This window comes from Eleginops maclovinus, chromosome 22, assembly GCF_036324505.1.
Source record: "Eleginops maclovinus isolate JMC-PN-2008 ecotype Puerto Natales chromosome 22, JC_Emac_rtc_rv5, whole genome shotgun sequence".
Lineage (NCBI taxonomy): Eukaryota > Metazoa > Chordata > Actinopteri > Perciformes > Eleginopidae > Eleginops > Eleginops maclovinus.
In genome coordinates this window covers 1,482,037-1,503,849 of record NC_086370.1, presented here as the reverse complement: position 1 = coordinate 1,503,849, position 21,813 = coordinate 1,482,037, and the positions used below count along the sequence as shown (strand labels likewise).

Here is a 21,813-nt window from a genome sequence, read left to right as displayed (position 1 = left end):
TTCCATCAGAGGTACATGGTCCGGTGATTTAATAAAGTCAGACTAAAGCATTCTAAATCCCAGTTTAATCCCAGATCAAATGAAAGTTAGAGGGTCTTGAGCCTGTCTCTCTTCAGTTACTATGATATTCTGTGAATGTTTGTTTTCCTCGAATCTTGTCTTAAATATTTGTCCTTTTTTGATACTACTTATGAAGCTGCTTTGATGCAAGAAACATGTCAGGTTCGCTCTGTGAGTGAGCCAGCACTCATACAGGAAATGGTACTGTATGTCTGTGGATATTATCGGTGATGTTTTATTAAATTCAGCATGTTTATTATGCAAATCAAGAGCGGAATACAAAATTCAAAAGACAGCGGTATATACATACTTACAAGCAAGTCTAACCAACATAACATCTGCTTTCTATAAGTTCAGGATTTTATCAATACAGCCCGGTTTCCACAGAGCCGTTGAGGCGCAGTCTCAGCCATCCTGGCAGCCGGGGGTGATCTCCTCCCTGGTGGTTCTCAGCATGCTCAGTCAGGAATTCACTCCATGCTCGGGGAGTCCAGCTCACTGAGGAACCTCTGACACTTGGTCATGAGGACTTTGATGGCCTCTGTGACCAGCACGTCAGGAGGCAGGATGCCGGTGGACTCCACTGTGACTGAGAGGAAAGAGCCATCAACTGGTGTACAGGGAAACTACAGGAATACCATGTCTAAGTGGTCTATGGGCTAAGCAGCAGTTATTATTTTACATCCAACTCTTTGGGAATAAAGCTGCTGGACAACATACAGACGTGGATTAGATAAGACAGACAGACAGACAGACAGACAGACAGACAGACAGACAGACTCGGAGGATGAAACAGTCTTTATTACTCACATACATGCACACAGCAGAGCACACACAGTGAAATTTGTCCTCTGCATTTAACCCATCCTAGTACTAGGAGCAGTGGGCAGCTATTGTGCAGCGCTTGTTGGTACCCTTCTGTTAAAATAAGAAAAACCCACAATGGTCACTGAAATAACTTGAAACTGACAAAAGTAATAATAAATAAAAATGTATTGAAAAATAACGAATGAAAATCAGACATTGCTTTTGAAATGTGGTTCAACAGAATCATTTAAAAAACAAAATAATGAAATTGTATTTTTCAATACATTTTTATGTATTATTAGTTTTGTCAGTTTCAAGTTATTTCAGTGACCATCGTGGGTTTTTCTTTCTTTAACGGAAGGGTACCAACAATTTCGTCCACGTCTGTATATCCCCATATCAAGCGTCTTTGTGTCATCACATACTTTGGTCTTTGTATGGATTAAACAAACATGTGTTTATTGGTGAGATTAAGAGGTGCAGAGCCATGCTCTTTAGTAAACAGCAGTGTTGTAGTCAAGTCACTATGCCTCGAGTCCAAGTCCAGGTTCAAGTCTCCAGTGTTCAAGTCCGAGTCAAGTCCAAGTCATTAAAAAATGTCCAAGTCGAGTCCACTACTCATCCAAGTCAAGTCCGAGTCGAGTCCCTATTAATCAAGTCCAGCACTAAAGTAAGCATACATGTTGTTAATCTTCAAAAAAACACAACTGTGGTCCCGTAGCTCATAGGCGTGTCCTAATGGTGGGCACTGTGAACTTTCATATGCATTTTACCGTTTAATGCACTCTAGTGCTCATAACTACACTCCTGTCTTCTTAATAACACTCACAAAAATGCAACTCTATTGTGATTTATTTGCACATACATAACCATGTATTTTATCATGAATAGCTTATTTACAAAAAATCTGGCAGCATTAATGTTAAGCATAGATGTTGTTAAACTTGAAAAACATAACACTCATAGAAATGCAAAACTCTAATTTGCTTTATTTAATGTGCTTTTAACACAAATACAGTCGGAAAACAAGTATTGAACGTGCAATTTAACATGCAACTACTTTATCCATGTAAGAGAGAGACAGTGTGTAAGAGAGAGAGACAGCAGGTTGAAATTTGAGGTAGTCCCCGCTGTCTCCTCAATCGTCTTCGAACAGAGGGAACATTTGTGTTCCATTTTTTGCCATGGCACGTGAAGTCTTTGAACGCAAAACGAACAATCTCTGGGGCATTGTCTCTTGCGATGTATGACATGGAAGCAGAAAAACTTTCCCTTGCACCGGAGCTAGAGGGTGAATAAGAGAGCTTGACACACACATCATTCAGAAAGATGTATGCGTCAAGCTCTATCATTGGCCCCCTAGCTCTGGTTGTGTATCACGTAGGATCTCGCTGGAGAATGCATCGGAAAGAAGAGAGTCTACTGATTCCGGCAACATTTCTACGCCGTATTATGGCATAAATCTTAATAGAAACATATCGAAAACGTTGCGAAAACGCGCCAGCGAGTACGTCGACTTCAGGGTTTTAATGACAAAGTCGAGTCCTTTCAAGTCATCGCGAGTCCGAATGCACGAGTCCAAGTCCAAGTTCAAGTCATTAGTGCTCAAGTCCAAGTCAAGTCACGAGTCTCTAAATTTAGCTCACGAGTCGGACTCGAGTCCGAGTCCCAGACTCGAGTACTACTACAACACTGGTAAACAGACATATTTACAACACACACGTTGAAGTATTTTAATCTTCACACCTTTGTGATGCTGTGTACATGAGCGGGGGGGAAGGACTTACAGATGAAATGGTCTCTCAGTCTGGCCAGCTTCACCAGATTCTTCAGGTCATCATGACGGATGACTTCCCTGCTGCATGTGTCTAGCCGGCTGTTCACAACCTTTGCCACATTTGTCCCTTAGGTGAGCAACACAGGAGCACAGATGATCACAATTGACTCATTATGGGATTCAAAACCGGACGATGAAGAGTTCAACCGCGCAGGCATCCTCTCATCTCTCCATTCATGCTGAGGCTCCATTTAAACAGTAGAAATGTACATCACACCATTCTATTTATGAAAGTGGTGAGCAGGGATGGGTTCCGAAACCTGGTCCACAGGGCTACATTTTTAAAGACTATAGTATCGATAAGCTACAACATTATCTGTTCCGATATCGGTACCAGGGAAATTAGAAAAATAAACATAACATTTGATTTAATATTTATTATTGGTACATAAGCGTTATCTTGCACATTTTATCTAATCAACTCTGCTTCTTATTTGGAATATCATTACAAAATTCATCTTAGTTGCTTTTTCACTTATCCAATACATAAGAGCCATCTCTCTCGCTTTGCTGTAAATAATAGTTTATTTTTTATATTTTATTTATTTTTCATAAAATAAAGCAATGTTATGTTATATATGTTTCCAATTTCAGTTTTTCCTTTGATAAAAAAATTAATAAAAAGAACCGATAAGAGTAGGCTACCGTTAAAATGTTAACAATACCCATCCCTAGTGGTGAGAATGTATTACATTTAAGTCACTCAAGTCTTCTTGAATATACTGAAACCTGGACATAGGATGTATTAAGCCTCTCTCTAGATTTTAGTCAAAATGTGGAAATGTCTCAAGTTGTTAGCTGTTCACCATGCCCTTGGAAAAGTCATTCTCTATTTGGTTTTGGAGGGATAAGGTTTGTTTTACGTACCATTAACATCTTCTATGTCTATAACTCCTCGTGAGAAGCAGCGTTTGAGGCGCTCTGCCTTTTCCCCCTCCACCGTCTCCAGCAGGGTGATCTCTGGCAGAAGCCGGTAACTGGCTGTGGCCACCGGAGAGAACTTAGCATGATCCTTACCTGACAAAACACACGCTTCAGTTTCACTTCAGTGGCGTCTGGACTCATAACATGATTAAAGTACATGTCTAGACAAAAAATACGTCGTCAATGACAGCCTCCACCAACAGCCTCCACCAACATAACATCTTTGCTTGTAGAAAGCTGTATTAGCATTTAGTCAAGATTTAATTGTCAGGGGAAAAAAAAACAACTTTCTAATAAAAGTATTTTTGAGATTTGAAAAACACATAAAGGACAGGAAAATAAAGTGCGTACTTTGACTGAATGTAAATAGAACCCCTCGTGGTCCTTTCGCATGTGTGGATCATGGTCTTACCGATCCCTTTGACGCAGTGCATGATGATGTCCAGCTCCTGGCCAGGTCGCAGCTTTGCGATCAGGATGTCGTCGTGCACCGGTCTGATGACGAAGTCTGCAAACACGTCGGCCTGGTTCCCGATGGGGACCCAAGTGATGTCGCTGGAGTAAACTGAAGCAAGACAGCAGACGACAGAAAAACAATCACTTTAATGTTTGACCCCACATGGAGAAATGCTTTCTGTGAGGATGTTTCTGCAAACAGCACCTGAAACCTACCCATGTGGTTCAGATAGAGCTCTCGGGGGTCAGACGAGTCTTTGGTGGCTCGGGGGTTCCTGCTGCATTTGATCTTCAGCTGGAGCTGAATTGTGTCTATTTCTGAACCTTCTTCCTCTGCAGATTCTTCACCTGGGATAAACAAAGCATTACTGAAACATGTGCATGTGTTCCCTGGTGGCTCCCTCAGACTGTGACGCCAGGCAGATGCACAAGATATTAGAATTATTATCTTGTATTAATCCTGCAACATTATTTATTTATTTAACTTCTCCTAATTACAGACAACATTAAATTGTTCTTTCTTTTTTTTAAAGATAATTTTTGGGGTCAGAGAATTCCTTTATGGAGAGATACAGGGGTGAGGGAGGGAGACAGAGCGGAGTCGATCGCCTGAGTTTGAACCTGCACACTGTTCTCCAGCTTTAACCAGCTATCTTAATTGTTTGTATATAAGCAGAGCCCCATTGACATTTCCAATGTCTTTTTCAAAGGAGACCCTGGACAAGACAGACAGCATCATGCCCCACAACACAGTAACTTGTTACAACTTTAGAAAAGCCATTAGGCGGCACAAAGAGAACTTGTCCAACATGTTGTGGTCATCAGATTGGCCTTTATAGAGACCACCTGTCAAGCTTTCGAGAAGGAATATCGGTCAAAAGGTGTTTGATCAATGTTGTTGTGGTTTTCAAACATTAACATCAGACCAGATAGTGTCAGCTGTAAGTTATGGATTCTTTTGAAGGACCAACATGAAGTTGGTTGTCTTGTTAACATGCTCTCTGCCTGCTGGTGTCCTTCCCCACATAACTTCCTGAACGATGTGCCTGGGCCTACTCTGTACGCCCACAGCTCCTCCTGCAGTGTGCTGTGCTCAGTCTTACCAGCATTCCTGTACTCAAACAGGCGGGGGTCCGCTTTGATGGGGACGAGGCCTAATCTGTGGGCCAGGACTTCATCCTGGACGATGGACGTGTTGTTATAGATGAACACCTTCTCTATGGCCATGGTAGGCACCTGCAACCAAGAACAATGCGGAGCTTTCACAATATATAAGAAATGAAAAGCCTCCAAGACTCCTTTTTCTTAGAAACTGCCCAGATACACCAGATGCTCAACTCCCCCACATCAGGCTGAACACACAAGGCCCTTACCAAACAACTAGGATATTAGTAGGTACATATAAAAACGTTTCATGTCAACTGTATGTAGTGGTATGGATGTGAAATGGCTGAATGAAATCCTACTTCTGCTAGTAAGATCCTTCTGAAGGCATTGGCGATGGATGCATCTATCCCCACCATGTCAAACTCCATGGTGTTCTCATCCAGATTCACTATGTCAATCCTGAAGTTCTGTAAGCAGAGAGGACAAGATAACACAGATTAGTATCAAACATCAGTCAGAGCCAACATCGGCTCAAAACTAGCATAAATGATAGAAATAAAATGGAAAAAGGTCGACCATTCTCTGTTTCTTAAAGTTATGTAAAAAGATCTCTCATAGATATACAAACTGTGAAGCTTTTCCTGACAAAGATTGCTTCACACAGTGTGTGTGTGTGTGTGTGTGTGAGTCCTGCTTCTTCTTTAAGAGGATACATTAGTAAACCAGTTTTGCACTCCTCCATTTTATGCTGTTTTAAAAAAAAAAGATACATTATGAAGTTCAAAAATAACTGATATACATCTGAACAACAAAACGGACCACATTGAACTTTCTTTATCTATATATGTTTATTATTTTTATTTTTCATTTCTCGTCATTTTCATTCAGGATGACCATTTTGGAGCATTGGGTTAAATAGCCTACTGTAACAAGTTATTGTAATTCTTCCTGAAAAAAATAAACCTTGTCAGTGTTAAAAAAAAAAAACACGATCATGTCCTGGATTATTAGATACTTCAATTCAAAATGTAGGATTTTAATAAATGTAGACATCAAAACCCTCTGCAGCGGTTAAAACGACTGACAGCCAATCAGTGATGACACGTTTCGCTGTGTATTCAAGGACCCTGACCAGGAAAAAACAGTCAGCAGCCCGTTTTGACGTCTGTTTATTAATCACCTCGAGGGCCGGATCAAATAGTCTGGTGGATCGTATATGGAGCCCGGAGGTTTCCCAGCCCTGCTTTATTCCATAACAATTGTCTGGATATTTCAGAGTAAAAAGGCTGTGAACACTGCTCCGTACACAGGCAGAGGAGCAGGAAGAAAAACAACTGATTTAAAACTTTGAGACCGTCCAACAGACCTCCCCCATCACCAGTTGATACGTATAGATCCAAACAGATACACATACCTTTAGAAATTTCTGCATATTCCAAGCATCATCATAGCCAGGGTAGTTGCCAGGGAAATCTGACGAATGGACCTAAAGCAGAAAACAATCAACCAATCAACAAGAGAGAAAAGGTAGCAACCATTCCAATCTCATCAAAGTTACTTTAACCACAAGATATGTATGCTCTGCTTTAATATTCACAAGCCAGAGGCAATACCATGTCCTGCTACTCACCAAGGGGCCCCATGGCCCATAAAATCACAGTGTAGTTTGTTCATGGATGATGTTTTTTACAGTTTAAGAACTAACCACCCGTTTAGCCATTCGTTCCTCTCACTAAACGTTTCACTGACAATTTTGGACATCTGTAATGTAGAGTTAACAGAACGATTCAATGCGTTAATACTGCAACAGGGCGTGTTTGGGGAACACCTGGGGAAGTTGGAATCAGATATTGTGAGTTTGCGAGCGTGAAAGTGAGAGGATGAGGGGTTCAAGGTGTTCGGTTCATATCAGTTGAGGGATGAATTCAGAGAATCAAACTATTTAAATTATTGTTGGATTGTTGAGGATGTTTTTAAAGCCAGTTTAACAGATTAAAGTCTTTGCATCCCAGTGAAAGTTCTGAAGTGTGCCTGACAGAGTTCTGTGGATGATAGCCCTCGGGTGGAGGTGCGAGGGCTCTCTGCCTAAGACTTTGCCATATGCATCGACACAGAGCTGGAAGAAGTACTCAGATTATTTACTTATTACTTACAAATGAAACAGTGTAAATATACTCAGTTTCAAGTAAAAGCCCTGTATTTTAAATTGTAGTAATACTACAATTTACAATACAGTACTAGTTAATACTAAGATAGCACATGCAGCAGCCCCATACCTATATTTCTAAAGGCATAACAGAAATGCTATTTGGACCACTGTATTAAGCTCTTATATGATTCAGTGACATGTCCCGTGCCCCGGGAGAGACTGATTATGCTTTCATAGTGATTGAGTTTGTATCGTAGACTGTAAATATAATCTGTGTATATAGAAGTGTGTGCAATGTGTGTGTGTGTGCGTGTGTGTGTGTGTGTGTGTGTATACCGTGTGTACAGGTGGAATGCGGGAGGCTGTGTGGTGTATCAGCCGCTGAATGGCTCTCACACAGACTGTCCCCCTGCACACAGCAGGCTCAGCAACCATAAAAAACATTGTTCGAACCGGACTTACATTTTTCACACCGAATTCCCCCAGTACAGCTCGGGTCCGTATTTCTTCCACGTTGCTCATGGTCGCCGCCATCTTGCCTGTAGCCAGCTCTGCGCCGCCCCCGTGTCACGTGATGCTTCACTGTATGTGGGAGGCGGGACCAAACCACACATCCTGTTGCAGCAGTCTGTGTACTGTACTGCACTGTACTTAAGTACAATTATGAGGTAGGTTATTTGTACTTTTTCTTCTTCTTCTTCTTTGGGATTAATGGCGGATCGCAACCAACTTAAGGTGCATACCGCCACCTACTGTACAAGAGTGTATAACATTATGTCATTTATCCTTTCTTAAATTCTACTCACCAGCCTTGTGTTATTTAAAAAAGTAAAGAGAGCCTTCCTGGTGACTCTTACCCCCTCTCCCTCTGTTCCCAGTATCCCCATTAAATCCCAGTCCCTCCCCGCCTCTTGGACTTTATCATGTAACCTTTCTCTTTCTATTGCATACATGGCACAGTGAAATATGATATGTTCAACGTTTTCTTTCACTCCACTGTTCCCACATTTGTCACTATTCCTTTTCCCCAGTACCAACATGGTGCCATTTAAACCTGTGTGATACAATCTGAGTCTTGTTATGATGATTTCCTCCCTTCTTTGTAGTTCTTTGCTATCACTGACTTTTGTATTTTATGGTACCCCTTTCCTTTATGGTCTTCCTCCCACCTTTTCTGCCATATCTCCATTCCTTTCTTCTTAATCACTGCTTTTCCTTCTCCTTTTCCAAGTGGAACTGGTACTGTTATTTCCTTTTGTAGTGCCCCTTTTGCTAATTTATTAGCACACTCATTCCCTTTCAGCCCCTCATGCGCTGGTACCCAACAGAACTGTACATCCATGCCACCTCTGTGAAGTTGAAGTATATCTTGTAGCGATGTTTGTGAAGATGATGAAGAAGTCTCCGGAGACACCAGCTTGTATATAATAAGGTTTATTACAACAGCATAGTATCAGACACCAACACGGGCGATGCGGGATTCCCAGAGCCAATTGTGGAAGTCCCCCGAACAGTCTTTGTGCATACACTTTATAGGAGAAATGTGGGTGTGTGTGTGTGTGTCAAACTGGATGTTCTATGAGGATGTGTACCCACATAAGGTGAGATATACGTTAGTCTTTGTCTTACTCATCCCTAGAGGTCTTCTGACGTTGTCCAGAGATTTGTTCTACAACCTCCTGTCGTACCACATCACTCTCTGCACTCTCTATGACCTCAGGGAGTAAACAACTGCATATGAACTGATTTGCTATACCACCTAGGCCATAACTTTGTATGCCCCACTCGGTGACCTAGGGCATCTTTAACGTATTCCAGATGTTGTTTTTCACTCTTCTTCCACCCAACCTTCCTCTGACCTCAGAGAGTATCTGCCCTGATATATCTCCAGATTTAATACACCACATATTCCCCCCTTCGAGACTACACGGAGTCTCGAAACTAAAATACTAAACCATACATGACTACAATTTTGATATAGGTAACAATTCCTCCACTACATGCTTTCTACTGCATAACTTTAACACTAATATAATTTTATGGAGTGTGAGAGCGAAAAACCTGTCCGGCAGCCATCTTCCCAAGTTACCCTCAAACAAGCTAGACAGGAAAATTCTCTCACGGCCCCTCTGCCGTAGGCGACCACACAAAGTACTCCAGACCTATCAAAAGGAGGAACTCTAATTATTTATAACAATATGTGTAGAATGTAACTTAAGCAAATACATATGGAAACCTCAGAAATCAAAATCGAAACGATGTCCAAATTCTGGCTGGTCGACCCATCGCACCTTCCAATGGACCTTTCCCTGCTTAGACCCAATTTCCCTAGGCGTTAAAGAAAAAGAAAACATCTGAGGTCCCAATATATCTACTCAATATCAGATAACATCATTCCCCACACATTGATACAGAGACAATATTATGGACGTTTAAGTATAACTCATACAAATATATGTAAGAAAAAGACACAATAGTGGTTCACACTGCAGCTCCTCTGCAGCAGCGTTGACGACTCTCAGTGTGGGGTCGCTCATATGTCGAATCCGAACACTTTGTCACAACGTCCTTGTTCAGAATCCTTCAGTCCATTTTAATTGTCCAGTTTGAGTGTCTGGATCCCTACAGTGTAAATTCCCCCCTTGTCCTTATGGAAGGAAAGAAAAACAAAAACCAGTATCTTTGCAGAAAACAACAGATGCAAAGTAAAACATCAAACACTGATTATTATGTCAGATTCACGATATCATATTATTAGAGGTTATGATTTCCATATTCCCCCCTAAACCTAGAATCCCCCAGTATAACTACCACATGAAAACACTCTAATAGATATAAATGTCATGAGTATATCAAAATCGGACGTTCAATATGGATATTTCTCCAGTAACTTCCCTTCTATCCACACTTCTGCCTCGTCGCCATCTATACTAGCCACCTGTAATAATGGCATCTGAGATGGATCACCAGGCATCACGACACCCACCCATCTCATTATCATAGCCTTTGCGAAAGTCAATAACAGTGTACAGAAACAGAACATCACACATAATGATATAAGCACTACCACCATGACTTGAACCAATACTGCTCCTAGCGGTCCGAATTTGTCCTGTAACCAAGCATTTGCAGACCATCCTGCTCCTTGTGATGGGCCAAACTCATCCCTTATATGCTTCAATGAGTCTATCACACTAGTTATATTGTCCGAACTATCTGGAATTAACGTGTAACAAGCGTCTCCGGTTAAATTCAACGCCACACATAGGCCACCTTGTTTGGCCAAAATATAGTCCAGCGCCATATCATGCTTTAACAATGTCAACCTATGGCTCTTTTGAGTATTGGATAAGAAGCCAAATCCCCTTATGGTTTCATTAGCAAACCCCTGCAAGGTATAAGTGATATTATCAATGTGATCCGCCAAAAATGTCACCCCATACCATGGAAGTAGACCTATACCCCATTTTTCTCCTATACTGATCCTCCAATGGTAGGATTCCAAATTATAAAATTGTGCCAACTCCCTTTTCTTTCTACCTTCGGAGAGACTATTAGATTGATTCCTATAATGTATTCCCTCCTATCAAAATCAACAAACTCTTCTTCCAGATCTAGATTAACCTCCTGAGCTGTCTCCGATGACTCAACATCCTTCTCCTCTCTCCACTGCTCTCCAACTCCAAAAGTCTCCTCTTGAGTTTCCTCTGAAGTTACACTCACGGGCAAAATGGCCACACTGTCCGCAATTATAGCATGCTTCTGAAGATGGTTGGAAATATGGCTCGAATCTTCCTCCTCTTCCTCCTAGGTTTCCTCTACCTCTTCCTCTCCAGGTCTGCATCTGACCGGACGTTGGTTGTGTGAAGGGACCGGCTGGGACCACTAATGTTGGCTGTGCTGGTGGAAACTGAACTTGGTTTTGCTGTGGTTATGGTAGCTGTTGATTCAATAGAGACTGACTCGGTATCACCAGAGCTTGCATCTTCTCCTTCTTCTTGGTATCCATCAACTGCACTTGGTTGAGTTTTCAGAGGATCTCTTGATCCTGTTCTTTCTGATCGCTTTCCTTCTTCCTGTGTAGCTACACCTGATGAGCTATATGGTCCATACAAACACTCTTCGCCATGCTTCCAAGACCAACCACTTCGGCTAGTTTACTCCTCACTGGCTGAGGAAGCCCCTTCAGTATTTTGGCTCGTAAAATTGATTGCTCCATTCGACCTAAATCCGGGTCATTTCCAGTAATGTTTCTCCACTTTTGAATGGCTCTTGACACATAGGCCCTTGGATTTTCTTCTTGCCCCAGTGGTTCAATAAGAACATTGTCAAGGTGTACATTTGTTGGAAATGTATCCCTCAGTGCTCTCCACACTCGAGCTCTATTTGCCGAAAACAGCTCTGGATCGTTTACAGCAGTTCCCACATATCGGTTAAGTCCATCTCTCTGTAGAATCTCTTCCATAGCTGGAACCCCAAGAAGGCTAGCTAACAATCTCTTGATATCTCCCATGGCGAATTGTGTTCCCACCATGAGCTCATCCATCTTTGAAGTCCACGGATGTGCTCCATCTTGAAGAGTAGGCAACTTCTCCATTATATCTGACATATCGGTATTCTGCCAAGGCTTGTACTCCAAATTCTGTCCACGAACTATTACAGGAAGCATCTTCTTAAGTGTTCCTTTTCTTAGCCGAAGTGAATATCTGGCATTTGTTTCTCGGGAATGTTTTCCTTGCAGCTCTTCCTTCTCCGTCCGTAATTCTTCTATGCGGCATATCAACCTTCTTTTACGTTCTGATGTAGTGGCTAACTCCAAAGCCGCTATACTTTTGTTGATCATTTCTTCCATCTGTTTTATAACCTTCTTTCTGTCTTCCTTCCTTGTAGTACTGGAGATTGTAGGATCAAATCCTACTGACGTCGAGGGACCCTCGCCCCCTGAATATTCATCGTCGTCTCCAATCTCACATTCACTAGACTCATCATCTCTCGAGTCCTCTTCCGTCTCTGTGCCATCTCCTCTCTTTTCCGCTTTAGCCAGCATCCGCCTGACTGCAGGGTCATATCCGCCCCTAGCCGCTTCTTGATCACTCTGGTCATCATCCTCGGACTTTCTTCTCCTGATCCTCAGTTTCCCCCCTGTTTCCAACCAGGTCGTTTTCTTCTTACTTTTGGCACTTGGATACATTGTTATAGTTGTTTTCGCTCGTCCCGTTTCTATTACTTGGTCATCTTCATCTCGGATGCTGTAACCACCCCTTTGGCTGATCATTGGGAGTTGGGGATAGATTTCTTCACTGGTCGCCTCCTTCTAAGGTGGAGGGCTCTTCATTGGTTCCGTATGCGAAAAAGGTGTGTTAATTTCCGCTGCCAGTTTTTGTATTTCTTTTGCATTTTTCCGAATTACTTCCGCGCTTCTATCATTCTTACCTTTTGTTACTTTTAACCGTTTCTGTCCCTCCTTTTCAAACAACTGAAGAATGCCGAGCTCTGTCTGTCTCTTCTCTTTGCGCTGCCTCCCTTTCTTGCCCTTCCTTTGGTCAGTTTTGTAGGTAGAAACGAGCACCTGCATTGTTTTGATTACATCGAGGTTAAGCGTCCCTTCTACTGGCCATGGTTGTTCAATATCAGGCCAACGTTTGTGCCATTTCTCAGACATCTTTTCAATACCTTTAATTAAAGGATTATTTTTCTGTACTACATCCCCAGGAGTAATTACATTTGGATTGGTAGTTTTAAGTTCTTTTTCTTCATTTTGACAAATGTTTTACGTTCCCAAATCCTAAGTTAACCCTATTGCTGAAACTTCTAAACTACTTAAAGCTATTGTAATCACTTCTCCCTCTCTTTTTATTTATTTTATTATCAATTTTTCCATAAATCATCCACTCAATTAAACCAATCAATCAATCAATCAATCAATCAATTGATCGATCTGCCAAATCAAGCCGTGAATTCATTAATTAATTAATCAATCAATCAAACCAATTAGCCAATCAATCAAATCAATTAATCAATCAATCAATCAATCAAATCGATCAACCAAATCAATCAATCCATCAAATCAATCGACAAAACCAATCAAGTAACCAATCAATCAATCCAATCAAATCAATCAACCAAATCAATCAATCAATCGACAAAATCAATCGACCAACTAATCAAATCAATCAAATCAAATCAAATCAAATCAAATCAAATCAACCAAATCAATCAATCAATCGACAAAATCAATCAACTAACTAATCAAATCAATCAAATCAAATCAATGTTAGGTGTTGTGCACTCAATTCATTACTCGATTGTAAGCTAGTATTTCAATGGAAAAAGATATAAAAGAATGACCCACTGTAAGGGACTGAACAGCTTATTTCTATAAAAACAAAGCCACAGGTACTTCAGTCTGAACCGACAACCAATAATCCACGCCCATGCGCTCCCAACAGAGTCAAGCTCCAAAACCTAACACTCTGAAACCTATTTCAAATGCGCGTACTCAGTCTGTTGCCAAGCCTTATTTCAAACCAACTACAGCAGGTATACTCGTGAATGCAAATCCTGCAATTTATTAACCCCAATTCGGTTTAGAAGTGTTTAAATACTCATACAGTGGTATGCAAAAGTTTGGGCACCCCTCTGAGATTTCATGACAATTTGCTTTTCCTTTATAATAGAAGATCACAGCAACAACATTTGTTTTCCTACAAAGATGTAGACGTTTTAGTGTTTTCCAGACCAAAATTCTTAGGGTAGCATTACATAGTTTTATTATAATAAAATAAAATGCAAAAAATGGGATGTGCAAAAGTTTGGGCACCCTTATAAATAGCATTCATTTCAACACCTGTACGGATTTATAGCTGACAGGTTGCTGCACAAAATTGCTTTGATTAGCTCATTAGACCTTCAATTACAAAGACAGGTGGAACCAATCATGAAAAAGGCTATTTAACATAGGTAATAGCTGGCTGTGCCTGGCCTAGGTTCTTTCTTAGGGAGTGGCAAGATGGGGACCTCAAAACAACTCTCCACTGACCTGAAAGCTAAGATAATCCAACATTATAAATTAGGAGAAGGGTACAAAAAATTATCTGACAGGTTTAAACTGTCTGTCTCCACAGTCAGAAACGTAGTTGTGAAATGGAAGGCCACAGGAACAGTCCGTGTGAAGGAAAGATGTGGTAGGCCGACAAAAATAGGGGAAAGGCACAGGCGAAGGATGGTGAAAATGGTCACAGAGAAGCCACAGACCACCTCCAGAGAACTACAACAACATCTGGCTGCTGATGGTGTAGTTGTTCACCGTTCCACAATCCAGCGTACTTTGCACCAGGAAGAGCTCATTGGAAGGGTGATGTGCAAAAAGCCTTTCCTGAGTGTTAATCACAAGAAGAGTCGCATGAGGTATGCAAAAGCACATCTGGACAAGCCAGAAGCATTTTGGAACAAAATACTGTGGTCAGATGAGACCAAGATTGAGTTATTTGGTCATAACATGAACAGGTATGCATGGCGAAAAAAACACACTGCATTCAATGAAAAGAACTTGTTGCCCACTGTAAAATTTGGTGGAGGATCTATCATGTTATGGGGCTGTGTGGCTAGCACAGGTACTGGAAAACTTGTTAAAGTTGAGGGCCACATGAATTCCTTACAGTACCAGGAGATTCTTGACAAGAATGTTCTAGAGTCAGTCACAAAGTTGAAGCTACGCCGGGGTTGGATTTTTCAGCAGGACAATGATCCTAAGCACCGATCAAAATCCACCAAGGAATTCATGCAGAAGCACAGGTACAATGTTCTGGAATGGCCATCCCAGTCCCCAGACCTTAACATCATTGAAAATGTATGGATTTATTTGAAGAAGGCTGTCCATGCACGGAGGCCAAGAAACCTGACTGAACTGGAGACGTTTTGTGTGGAAGAATGGGCCAAAATACCACCTGCCAGGCTTAAGGGACTTGTCTGTGGCTACAGGAGGCGTCTACAGGCCGTTATTGCAGCAAAAGGAGGCAATACTAAATATTAATGGAATTATTTCTTAGGGGTGCCCAAATTTATGCACATGCCTATTTTTGTTTGAATGCACATAAACATGTTTCTGTTTGACCAATAAAAGTTATTTCACTACTGAGATGTTTCTGTTACCATAAGGTATAACATATGTTAAAATGAAGTTGCTGCTTCAAAAGCTCAGCAAGTGACAAACTGATGCAGTGGTTTTCCTAAGGGGTGCCCAAACTTTTGCATACCACTGTATAATAAAATATATGAAAGTACACCAAAGGCATATCAGTGATGTTAACTATAAATGAACACACTTGAATATAGTCAAAAAGCAGGTATAGAAGAGTTGTGGACAAGAACTGCACTGGCCTGGATTCAGACTGGATTAGTGCTGCACCCTCTGTAGTCAGCAATCCTCAGTCCTTATCGGATCCTGGCCAGGATTTCACGTCTTCTGCAGCCCCTTTCTCTGCGTTTCAGCTCCCCCACATACAGATGATGGGGAGGAAGGAGGAGACCCCCCTTTCTCAACCAAACTCCAACAGAATAAAATAGAAAAAGAAATTGAAGTTGCAGGTCTCCGTTTGGCAAAGACAAACTCAATAGATAACCAGCGTCTGTATATTTCTTCAAAAACGTACTTTATAGTCCTGCATATGCATATAAATGTCTCCAACGCTCTCTCCACTTTTCTTCAAAATCATAAACGTCTTTTCTGGGGGCTCATGCACTTTAACCAATTTCAAAATGTTCCCTTAACAGAGACTCATCCTTTGTAGCAGATTCAAAAATGTTCCCCAGAAAGCTTGTCCGTTTTAGCCAAATAGAAAGTCCTCTGAGAAAAAGTTCATATATATATTTACATATATATTTTACTGTTTCAAAATGTCCTTTTCTTGGAGGCTCATATATTTTACTAGTACGAAGTCAAAACATCTTCTTCAAAGAGGCTCATATGTTTTATCAGTACACAGAATCCTTTTTCCTGGATTTTACTGAATCTCTTCTCTCCTCTGTATTTCTCCCTCAAACGTTGGGCTATTTTTAGCCCTTCACACACACAGATGCAGCAGAGCCCAGCTCCGTCCAGGCACCCCATAAATTCAGCATTCTTCCAAACACACAGTATGCATTCAATCCTAACTTTCACCAAGAGCTCTCATTCATACGTTTCCCTATAGCATGCTTTTCCTTGCCACTCCTATTATCCCTTTATTTCTAAATTTCTGCTACCTTAATAGGTGTAAAATACTCAAATGACTAATCCCAACATTTGTTCGTCAACAAATGCCAAATAGAAACCAATGAATTTCTTATTCTTCACCCAGTTCCCAGAACAGACCCAAAAAATCAACCTAGTAACTTTTCAGGATTTTTAGGCCCATCTAACATCGCCTCTTCTGAGGGCTTTATCCAAATCCGCGACTACTTTTCCTTTTATTTCCTTTATCCTTATTCCTTTCTATATTTTTACCGTTGACCAATTGCCCTGGGCCCAGGGTTATTTACCTTACCTTCCAAATCTGACTATCTTTTAAAGTCAATTTGCACGCAGTGTCTACTTTACAAATGTCTTACCGTTAAGAAGCTCGGGGGCCCATCTTCGTTAATCTTGCACCGTTGTTTAGCTCCCTTTCTCGTTACTAATTAGGCTTATTCTACCCTTTTGCTTTTAACTTCACATCCTTTATTTATACCTATATTCCTTCCTATTCCTGTTTCCCTATTTCTCTTACTTCAATACACTCCCCCCTATTGCGTCGTGCACTACGCAATAAATCCCCAATTTAGACACGGAGTCTCAATCCAACATCAACACAAACATGGCATATCCCCACACATCAGTTCGCCCGGTGCGAACCAGAGCAAACACATCACATCCAAGCCCACAAATGCTCACCGGACTATGATGCCTTGGCAGGAGATGTGTTGTAGAGTCGCCTGAAGATCGCAAGACGGCCAAGTTCGTGACGCCAATTCTGAAGTATATCTTGTAGCGATGTTTGTGAAGATGATGAAGAAGTCTCCGGAGACACCAGCTTGTATAAGGTTTATTACAACAGCATAGTATCAGACACCAACACGGGCGATGCGGGATTCCCAGAGCCAATTGTGGAAGTCCCCCGAACAGTCTTTGTGCATACACTTTATAGGAGAAATGTGGGTGTGTGTGTGTGTGTCAAACTGGATGTTCTATGAGGATGTGTACCCACATAAGGTGAGATATACGTTAGTCTTTGTCTTACTCATCCCTAGAGGTCTTCTGACGTTGTCCAGAGATTTGTTCTACAACCTCCTGTCGTACCACATCACTCTCTGCACTCTCTATGACCTCAGGGAGTAAACAACTGCATATGAACTGATTTACTATACCACCTAGGCCATAACTTTGTATGCCCCACTCGGTGACCTAAGGCATCTTTAACGTATTCCAGATGTTGTTTTTCACTCTTCTTCCACCCAACCTTCCTCTGACCTCAGAGAGTATCTGCCCTGATATATCTCCAGATTTAATACACCACAAAGTCTTAGCAAACTATGGTACAGTTCAATGATTACATCTTCTCTGACAGATGTTGTTGACTGTATGCTTTCCAACACGGCCATTGAATCTGTGCATACCACCACCCTATCTGGTCTGACCTCTTCCACCCACTGTAACCCAATAATGACTGCCACTATTTCGCCTGTATACACTGATAACTGATCAGATAATCTTTTGGAAATAGCTATTTGGAACTCAGGGCCATACACACCAATTCCCACACACTCCTGTTTGTTCTTAGAACCATCTGTATATATTTTGAGATAACTGTAGAAGTTGTTCCTCAGGTAAATACTTGTTTTAACCCCTACTTCATTCATTTGCCATTGTCTTTTCTTTTCCAGAATACTCATATTGATCTTTACTTCTGGGAATAGCCAAGGTGGAACGCTACTCACCGGGGTGGTCCTGGGGAACCCTAAGGCCTACATTCCATATTTCTTCATTTGTTCATCCCTTGTCCACCCAAACCCTAACCCCTGGAACTTTGAATATTCCCAGCATTCCTGTATATTCTTTTTTGCAGGGTTTTCTTCTCCACTTCCTTTTAGCCTGACCCAATATGCGAGTGCCAGTTTCTCCCTTCTTAACTCAAGTGGTGTTTCTCCTGCTTCTATACGTATTGCGTTAATGGGGGTTGATTTAATAGCTCCTATACATAATCGCAGTGCTCTGTACTGTAGTCTGTCCACTTTTCCAATGATGTCCTTGCTGCTGCTCCATACACTATACTACCATAATCTATTGTTGCCCTCATAATAACCCTATAAATGTTAAATATAAATAAAAACCTGTTTATCTGCCCCCCAGTTGCATCCGGCCACCGCTCTTAATAGGTTAATGACTTTTTTGCATTTTGTTTCCAGATGTTTGATATGTGTTTTCCATATATATTTGCTATCCAGCCATAACCCCAGATACTTAAATTCAAGCACCCTCTCCATCGGCTGCCCATATAATGTTAACTTTTCTGTACCAACCTTTCTCTTATTTGAAAACATCATGTTACATGACTTGCTTGTTGACAGCTTGAACCCCCACTCATATGACCACTTCTCCACTTTCTCTATTGCTTTTCTTATACTATCTACCACATATGGCACATTTCTTCCCCTTGATGCATCCATCTAAATTTGTAAATATGTCATTTATCATGATGTTAAACAATGTAGGGCTAATTGCACTCCCCTGTGGGATACCATTTTTAATTTCCAAATCCTTGGGTACTTCTGCTCCAACCTTGACTCTAAATTTCCTACCTGTTAAAAATTACATTATCCAATTATATATCCTCCCTCCAATACCCATTTTACTTAATTTAATTAGCAGCCCTTCCCTCCACATAGAATCATATGCCTTTTCAATGTCAAAATATACTATTGCCATCAACTCTTTCATTTTCAGTGTCTTCTCCACCTCGTTACATACTCTAACTCAGTGGTTCTTAACCCTTGGTTCGATCGAACCCCAGGGGTTCGGTGAGTCAGTCTCAGGGGTTCGGCGGAGGTCAAGACACACACCCGACTCATATGATTTGTGATGACACGCCCCGCTTTGGCTCACTGGCTGCAGGTGATCACGCTACATCGCTTGGCCTATCTGTGCTGCAGGGAATTTGGTGCGCTCAGTAGTCGACTTTTGACTGTTGTGATGGTACGTCGTTTGATTTCTTTCTTAATATTTTAATCCCTTCATACTAACTATGTCGAGTGAAAAAAGAAAGTGCTTGATACACCTAAAGGTTTCTAACTCTTGTTTCTGGTGCTTAATTCTCCACAAAAAGCACGTAAGTACACCAATACCCAAGAGTACACACGAATACAGGCAAAAAAAATGTATTGCTCTCATACAATTTGAGGTTTTGACATTTTTCACTGAACTGAAGCTGTTTTTGTGTTTTTCAGCTGTTTTTAGTGAGATAAGGCAGTTTTGTGATTTTCAGCTTCTTTCAGTGTGAACTGAGGCATTTTTGTTTTGTCATTTTCAGCTTTTTTCAGTGAACTGAAGCCGTTTTTGTGATTTTTATCTACTTTCAGTGAACTGAGGCCGTTTTTTTGTTTTTTATCTACTTTCAGTGAACTGAGGCCGTTTTTGTGATTTTCAGCACCTCTCACTGAGAAAAGCAGTATTGGTGCTTGATACACCTAAATGTTTCTAACTCAGTGGTTCTTAACCTGGGTTCGATCGAACCCCAGGGGTTCGGTGAGTCAATCTCAGGGGTTCGGCGGAGGTCAAGACACACACCCGACTCATATGATTTGTGATGACACACCCCGCTTTGCCATCACTGGCTGCAGGTGATCACGCTACATCGCTTGGACTATCTGTGCTGCAGGGAATTTGGTGCGCTGAGTAGTCGACTTTTGACTGTTGTGATGGTACGTTGTTTGATTTCTTTCTTAGTATTTTAATCCCTTCATACTAAATATGTCGAGCGAAAAAAGAAAGTGGTCGGACGAATATGGAATATGGATTCACATGTATAACGGAACGTGATGGGAGTCAGCGTCCTAACTGCATGATTTGCAATGCCAAGTTGAGCAATTCTAGTCTAGCACCGGCAAAACTAAGGGAACACTTCCTTAAGCAGCATGGACATGGGGAATACAAGAACACATTGCTTGCTGAATGCAAGGTGAAAAGAGCCAGATTCGATGAAAAGGCTACACTGCCTGTTCTCGGCGTTGTACCCATCAACAAACCGATCCTCACAGCATCGTACGAAGTTGCTTACCTGATCACAAAGCAGGGCAAACCACACACCATTGGTGAAACACTCATAACACCAGCTGTGTTGAAGATGGCGAATATCATGCTGGGAAAAGCGGCTGAAGTTAAGTTATCCCAAATTCCTCACAAGTGACACCATCAGCGACAGAATAGAGGAGATGAGCAAAGACATCTTGACTCAAGTAGTTGCAGGTCTGATTTCAAGCCTGGCAAAATTCAGCCTCCAACTCGACGAGACCACAGACGTTTCCAATCTAAGCCAGCTTGTTGTATTCGTGCGCTTTGTGAAAGACGACGTGATAAAGGAAGATGTTTTACTTTTGTTTTTTTTATTTTGTAAGCCTCTTACAACAACTAAGGCAGCCTATGTGAAGAAAGTTGTGGATGACTTCTTGAGAGACAACAACATTTCGTGGGATATGGTTTCTGCAGTTTGTTCGGACGGAGCTCCAGTCATGCTGGGAAGAAAGTCTGGTTTTGGTGCGCTAGTGAAAGCCGATGCACCACACATCATTGTTACGCATTGTATTCTGCACAGGCATGCGTTGGCCACAAAAACCTTGCCTCCAAAACTGGCAGAAGTATTAAAAATTGTAGCGGAATGCATGAACTATGTGCGAAATAGTGCTCTGAGGCACCGTATCTTCAGTGAGCTGTGTAAAGAAATGGGCTCTGAATTCGACGTAATTCTGCACCAGTGAAACATATAGCTACCTATGTCTTGAATTTGAAAAAAATCATATTTTATTTTTCCAATAAAGAAGGGTTCGGTGAACGCGCATATGAAACTGGTGGGGTTCTGCACCTCCAACAAGAATAAGAACCACTGCTCTAACTAGAGCATCTATTGTAAATCTTCCTTTTCTAAATCCATTCTGGAAATGACTCATTAACCCTGAATTAACACGAACTATGAGTTCAGTGAAAGAAGCTGAAAATGACAAAAGCGTATAATCGCTCTGAGTGAAGTTGAAAATCACAAAACTGCATTATCGCACTGAGAGTAGATAAAAAACAAAAAAAACGGCCTCAGTTCACTGAAAGTACTTAAAAATCACAAAAACGGCTTCAGTTCACTGAAAGAAGCTGAAAATGACAAAAAAAGGCCTCAGTTCACTGAGAAAAGCTGAAAAACACAAAAACAGCTTCAGTTCAGTGAAAAATGTCAAAACCTCAAATTGTATGAGA

General features: G+C 41.3%; 1 protein-coding gene across 1 annotated transcript; it reads right to left on the bottom strand.

Annotated features, from left to right (window-relative positions):
- Nucleotides 1–273: 273 nt before the first annotated feature.
- On the bottom strand, nucleotides 274–8,039 carry polr1c (RNA polymerase I and III subunit C). The gene is made up of 9 exons (XM_063874125.1): nucleotides 7,803–8,039; nucleotides 6,606–6,677; nucleotides 5,551–5,658; nucleotides 5,188–5,320; nucleotides 4,301–4,432; nucleotides 4,041–4,193; nucleotides 3,572–3,721; nucleotides 2,655–2,771; nucleotides 274–649 (listed from the first exon to the last, which is right to left on the bottom strand). The coding sequence occupies exons 1-9, from the start codon at nucleotides 7,872–7,874 to the stop codon at nucleotides 531–533; spliced, it is 1,056 nt and encodes a 351-aa protein (XP_063730195.1). The 5' UTR covers nucleotides 7,875–8,039; the 3' UTR covers nucleotides 274–530.
- Between the last annotated feature and the right edge of the window lie 13,774 nt (nucleotides 8,040–21,813).

Coding starts and splice junctions, on each gene's coding strand:
- polr1c (XM_063874125.1), bottom strand. CDS start 7,874: ATGGCGGCGACCATGAGCAACGTGGAAGAAATACGGACCCGAGCTGTA. Junction 4,433..5,187: donor GTTTGAGTACAGGAATGCTG/GTAAGACTGAGC, acceptor TGTTTATCCCAG/GTGAAGAATCTGCAGAGGAA. Junction 4,194..4,300: donor GCTCTATCTGAACCACATGG/GTAGGTTTCAGG, acceptor GTCTTGCTTCAG/TTTACTCCAGCGACATCACT.